Source organism: Miscanthus floridulus, chromosome 18, assembly GCF_019320115.1.
Source record: "Miscanthus floridulus cultivar M001 chromosome 18, ASM1932011v1, whole genome shotgun sequence".
Taxonomy (NCBI): Eukaryota; Viridiplantae; Streptophyta; class Magnoliopsida; order Poales; family Poaceae; genus Miscanthus; species Miscanthus floridulus.
The window spans coordinates 78,145,342-78,152,182 of NC_089597.1; the positions used below are offsets into that span (position 1 = coordinate 78,145,342).

The following is a 6,841-nucleotide window of genomic DNA, read 5'->3' on the forward strand; positions in this document are numbered from 1 at the left end:
TCATTGGATATTGCAATCTTACCAAGCCCTTTGACCTTGCCTTTGCCATTGTCACCAAATGTGATACTATCATAACCATCATTGCCATTGGTGTTGATTGAGTTGAACATTCTTGCATCACCAGTCATGTGTTGAGTACACCCACTATCAAGAACCCAATGCCTTCCTCCGGCTTTGTAATTGACCTTAGTGGCCTTAGCCATGAAGCATGATGAAGATTCAAAGAGAGAAGGCTTCTCATTTATAGCAATGCTTGCAAGAACCTTCTTCCTAGTGATCTTGTTGTAATCACTATCATCATCATCATCACTTGATGAAGCATCACTATCCCAAGTGTCTACATATGAACCACCCTTCTTCTTGAAGGCCATCTTATCCTTCTTCTCTTTCTTTTCCTTTTTGTCCTTCTTGTTCTTCTTGTTGTCATCATCATTGTCGCTATTGTATGGGCATTGGGCGACAAGATGATCTTTGCTTCCACACTTGAAGCACCTTCTTGACTCTTCTTTGTTCTTGGAGGAAGATTTCTTTCTTCTTGCATGGTAGCCCTTCTTCACCATGAACTTGTCAAATCTTTTGACAAAGAGAGCCATCTTCTCATCATCATCATCATCCCATGAATCATCCTCTTCACTTGATGTTTCTTGTTTAGCTTTACCCTTGGATGATGTGGCCTTGAATGCCACACTCTTCTTCTTGTCATCCTTCTTCTTATCTTTCTTCTCCTCTTTTCTTCCTTCTCATCATCATCTCTATAAGCATCATTGGTCATGATATCTCCCAAGATTTGGTTTGGTGTCATTGTGTTCAAACCAGTCCTCACTAGTAAGGTGACCAACATGCCAAATCTTGTCGGCAAACATGTCAAGAACTTATTGGAGAAGTCCTTGTCCTCTATCTTCTCACCAAGTGCTTTGAGATCATTGACAATCACTTCCATCCAATGGAACATGTCTGGCACACTCTCATCTTCCTTTATCTTGAAGCTTGCAAACTTCTCTTTAAGAATATATGCCTTTGCATCCTTCACGGCTTGAGTGCCCTCAAATGATTCTTCCAATTTCTTCCAAGCTTCATGAGCCATCCCAATATTCTTGATTTGCTCAAATGTTCTCACATCAATTGCGTCATGAATGGCACTTAGAGCAATATCATTATTTTGGAGAAGCACTTCTTCGGTCGTGGTGGGATTTTCCGGATCCTCAATCTCAATTTTGGTTTCTACCACCTTCCACACCTTTCTATTGATTGACTTGATATGTGTGGTCATCTTTGACTTCCAATAAGAATAATTTGAGCTATCAAATTGGGGTGGCTTCTTGGTGTTGTTGATTTGAGCCATTTTAACACCGAAGGTTGTTAAGCCTCAAATAACGGTGACCTCGGCTCCGATACCACTTGAAAGGTCCTAATGGCTAGAAGGAGGGGTGAATAGCCTAATAAAAATTTCTACAACAACACTTAACAAAATAGTTAGACAATTATGAGGCGAAGCAAGTATTACGCTAGCCTACTCAAAATGCAAGCCACCTACCACAATTCTAGTTTAGATAGTGCCTATTCACACAATAGCTATGACACTACCCTATGTTAGTGTGCTCTCAAAGGCTAACTAAAGAGCCACACTAACCAAGCAAGCAAGCTCTCACAACTAGCTACACTAAAGAGCTTGTCAACTAGTTTGTGGTAAAATAAAAAGAGTGATCAAGAAGGTTATACCGCCGTGTAGATGAAGAGATCAATCAATCACAAGGATGAATAACAATGAAGATCAATCACCTCGGAATCAATGATGAACACAATGATTTTTACCGAGGTTCACTTGCTTGCCGGTAAGCTAGTCCTCGTTGTGGCGATTCACTCACTTGGAGGTTCATGCGCTAATTGGCTTCACACGCCAAACCCTTAATAGGGTGCTGCACAACCAACACAAGATGAGGATCACACAAGCCACGAGCAATCCACTAGAGTACCTTTTGGCTCTCCGCCGGGGAAAGGTCAAGAACCCCTCACAATCACCACGATCGGAGCCGGAGACAATCAACACCCTCCGCTCAATGATCCTCACTGCTCCAAGCCATCAAGGTGGCGGCAACCACCAAGAGTAACAAGCGAAATCCGCAGCGAAACACGAACACCAAGTGCCTCTAGATGCAAACACTCAAGCAATGCACTTGGATTCTCTTCCAATCTCACAAAGATGATGAATCAATGATGGAGATGAGTGGAAGGTCTTTGGCTAAGCTCGCAAGGTTGCTATGTCAATGCAAATGGCCAAGAGAGTGAGCTTGAACCGGTCATGGGGCTTAAATAGAAGCCCCCATGAAATAGAGCTGTTGTACCCCTTCACTAGGTACAGCGCGGGGTGACCGGACGCTCTGGTCCGATCGACCGGACGCTGGCCCTCAGCGTCCGGTCACGTGATTCACGCCACATGTCCAGTAAGGTTCCAAACACGAATTTTCACGACCGTACGCGTCCGGTCATGCCCGATCGGACTCGCCCAGCGTCCAATCATTCAACGTCTCCTCTATGTGCCTCACGTCAGCGTACGTCAGCGTTGACCGGACGCACCCTACCAGTGTCTGGTCGTAGAGCGACCCAGTGTCCTGTCGTTTGACCGATGCCAGCGTCTTCGCTCATACATCTGACCAAACGCGCCAGTCCAACTAAGGCTAGCGTCCGGTCACTCCCAGTAACCTTTGTCTTTTCTGTCTAGGGCGCCGGTGGCACTGTCAGACTGTCCACGCTCCACTAGATCCTAAATGCATATGCAATGAGTTAGAGCATCTAGTGGCACTTTGATAACTGCATTCCGATACGAGTTTGACCCCTCTTAATAGTACGGCTATCAATCCTAAATATGATCACACTCTCTAAGTGTCTTGATCACCAAAACAAAATAGCTCCTATGGTTTATACCTTTGCCTTGAGCTTTTATTTTTCTCTTTCTTCTTTCCAAGTCCAAGCACTTGATCATCATCATGGTATCATCATTATGCTATGATCTTCATTTGCTTCATCACTTGGAGTGTGCTACCTATCTCATGATCACTTGATAAACTAGGTTAGCACTTAGGGTTTCATCAATTTACCAAAACCAAACTAGAGCTTTCAGGAGCTCCCAGAGTAAGTTATAGGCACAACTCGGCTATCTAATGTGGAACCGTCTGCAACAGTAGTTCCTGACCTTGACATAACAGTGACAGCAACAAAGAAAACAGCAGTAACGATGCTACTTCCTCGGAGGATGATTCGTCAAAGAAGACCAACTAATACGACCTTTAACAATTTCTCTTTCGCATGTAGCATGACAGTGGAATGGGAACACCAAACCCATCCAATAGGTAATTCAATTACAACTGGTGTTGGTTTTGTTGGATTCAAGGTGGTGTTTTCATAGCAAGAATCTAGGATCATCTATTACTGATGGAAGTTTACCGCAATAAATCCAAGTAGCAATATTGCCTTCTTTAACATAAGCTTGACTTAGAGGAAATAAATTTAGAATGTCAAAGGTTTAAGAACCAATGATCTGTTTGTTGAACAAAAAGAGTTTTTATGCAATATTCACACTTGACAAGAGATATGGGATGCCTAGACCGTTAATTTGGCCCGCTCTCGAAGAACAAGAATTGATGTATTTGTTTAATTGTTAAATACTATGAATAAATATCAAATAAGTTTTTTAGCCTCTTGAATTTCCTTGCTAAAGTTTGTCACCAATTCTGTTTATTGGCTGTTTAGAAAAAAATCTTTTATCATGAAAAAATTCAATAAATGTGTGTATATAATCCGTCTACTGTAAATACAGTTTTATGATACACGTGAGTGTCACACGCGCATGTCCACTAGTTTCACCAAAAAGAGGAAACAAATGAGGGATTTTGGGGCTTGGAACAAGATAGATAGGTGCTGAGCTTCAAGCCATGATTTAGATATGTTCCAAGGATCCCAAAGACTTAACAATCAGCCAAACAAGTAGCATGGAAATCACCCAAAAAGGGAAATTTCAGATTTGGGCGAACTTGATCTCCTAATTACATCACATGTCAAATTACAAGCCACTCCTAGCAAATCTCTAAAAGCTTGGATAACCAAAAGCTTAATCAAAGAACTACTCTCTCCCTCTCTTTCTAGCCCTAACCAAAAGCTCTCGACCTAACAAATGAGAGGCTAATCCCCAAGACATAGTGTCCACCACCAGCCATATCCCATATATATAGGCACTTGCCTATTTCCCAAGTTCCCTTACATATGAAGTATTTAGCCCAAATACCCTCTAGGGGTAAATCTATCCAATGTTTAAATAGTTTGACTAAGAACATAATAAGAAATACTTTTTGGATAGAGGTGGCACTCAGTAACATTTAATTCAAAGGCCAATTTGTATAATATCCTTATTGATGAATATCTTTGTTAACATTCTACTACCATATATAATTATTAAGGTCTGTTAGGTGGAGCTTTGCCCGGTCCCCACTCTAGCTCCTTCATGGATTTTTGAAAGGTTTATGGACTGTCCAGTTTTTCATCACTCCTAGCTATAGAATTTGAACAAGCCACTTCGCTGGTTCTAGAGTATTTATGCAGAAGCATTCAGTCTCTTAAAAAAGTATAGTGAGGTTTCCTCAAAGAAAGTGTGGATTGCAATTGTTCCCTATGTAAGGTGCGGTGGCGTCTTGGTGCATGAGTTTATTACCGTAGAAGAGAGCAATTTTTCGAGAGACTTGGACCTGAACGTAGAGAACAGGTGTTTGTAGTTGAACCGCCAATGGTACGACCATGTTTGAATTGGTATACTATACCTACATCCAGAAAAGGCACAACTTTAGTTCTGTCTTTGGTGAAGATATGTAAAGTTTATCAAATTCATAAAAAGGATTATCAACATTTATTACACTAAAATAGATATGGTATGGGAATATATTTCATGACAAATCTAGTAAAAAATGGATATATATTAGAATGAGCTGTTACAAGTATTCTTGAAACGTAGGGAGTACCGAAAGCAACTGCAGGCTAAATCAAAGCCGATTTGTGCTGTCAGTGTCCGTGGGCAGATTTTTGCAACTTGTCTCAGTCAGTAGTATTGTATTGTTATCTTCCAGCGACCAATCACAGTTCAGAGGTTGTTTCCAATCGCAGTTCACTTTGTAGAAAACGTGATGATTGATTTGACAGGCCGGAACGTTTGTAGCAGACTAGCTAACTAGCATACATAATCATTGATAACTACTAGGCTATATATATATACAACAAGTAGAAAACATATATACTAGTACAGTTATAATATTTCCATAGCATAATAATATAAAAAAAAGTGTAAACGGCGTAGCAATCTCTATGAGCCTATTGGCTCGTTGGTTTCAGCCGTTTCTCTTAAAATAAATCAGTACCAGTCGGGCTTAAATCAACCAGCGAAGAGTTCGAAACTACACTGCAGCCTGTACATGGCACACCCTGGCTGGAATCCATGCGGAACTAAACCGGCGGCAGTGGCGGCTCGGGCGACGGATGGACAAGCAGCGGCTCGGGCGGTTGTTTGCCGGCCTTGGGCGGCAGCGGCGGCACTACGTGGGATCTGCACACCGGGCACGTTGCGTGCGAGTCGAGCCACATGTCGATGCAGCGGGCGTGGAACGCGTGCGAGCACGCAAGCAGCCGCCGCGCCGCCTCCCCGTCTTTCATCCCCTCGAGGCACACGGCGCACTGCGCCGCGGCCTCGCCGAGCGCGGACGACGCGGCTGCAGCCTCGTACGGGAACGCCGGCGCGACCGCGGCGATGGCCGCAGCCGAGAGCCCGCCGCGGCTGACACGTGCCACTGCCGCCTCGACGGCGGCAGACCGGGCGGAGAGGCTCCGAGCGGCGCACGAGAGCGCGAAGAGGAGCGCGCAGTACATGGTGAGCGCGATCCACATGTACCTGACGAACGCGGCCAGGATGACGAGGAGCAGCAGCAGCGGGTACGACGCCAGCACCAGCGCGCTGCGGCTGCGCTGCGTGGCCACGGCTTCGCCGAAGACCTGCGAGCGCCACGGGTACTCCGCTGCCGCCGCCGACATCTCGATGGCTGTTGTGTGCTGGTGGGCGGTGGCTTCCGTGCTCGTGCGGTGCGTCCGAGTCTTGGCGCCATCTGTGAGGTATTTTAAGCTGTCTGCTGGGATAGCGGATAACGCCGTCCATTTCTTGGACAGCGTATGCAGCAGGTAGCTGCAACTGCAACTAGACAGGCCGCATTCGAGACCTTGGAGAGTTGCTTATCCGGGCAGGCAGTTTTGGAATTTTTGTGTGATCTAGAGCAGTATGTGTGTGTGTGTGTATATATATATAATACTTGTGCACCAACTAGGGTCAATGCTCGCCTGCCGATGATATTGCTTAGCTTGATAGTAGTAGTAGTTAAGTTTGATGTCAACCGCTGCGTGCAAGGGATGACAGTTCATGGACCAAGCGACGACAGAGGATTATGATATTGGTCACTATATGATTTATTCGCATCCCGACGAAACCAGCTAAGATCGATGTGATTACCTTATGCCGAATCATATCTGAAATGATTTTGCTGAAGTAAGGATTTGGTAATAGATTTCAGAAAACATGCTGTTTGTCCAAACACAAAGTCGCTTCTGTACCATTTTTTTTTATTCAAGGGCTCCTGAAGACGATCTAGTGAGGAAAGAAAAAAAAAAAGCCGTTCGGGAGGGATGCAGAGAAAGAGTCGCAATGTGAGCGGCTTATTAGATCGAGTCCAATACCGTTGAGATGAACCAAACAAGTCTTTTTCTGCTAGGTCAGCCTCGTGAAAACCTGATTTCTTGGCCCGGACTTAAAAAAAAA

The 6,841-nt window shown here is 44.3% G+C and overlaps 1 protein-coding gene across 1 annotated transcript; it reads right to left on the reverse strand.

Moving 5' to 3' along the window:
• Nucleotides 1-5,169: 5,169 nt before the first annotated feature.
• Nucleotides 5,170-6,338, reverse strand: LOC136522927 (RING-H2 finger protein ATL39-like). The gene has a single exon (XM_066516724.1). The coding sequence runs from the start codon at nucleotides 6,064-6,066 to the stop codon at nucleotides 5,485-5,487; it is 582 nt and encodes a 193-aa protein (XP_066372821.1). The 5' UTR covers nucleotides 6,067-6,338; the 3' UTR covers nucleotides 5,170-5,484.
• Between the last annotated feature and the right edge of the window lie 503 nt (nucleotides 6,339-6,841).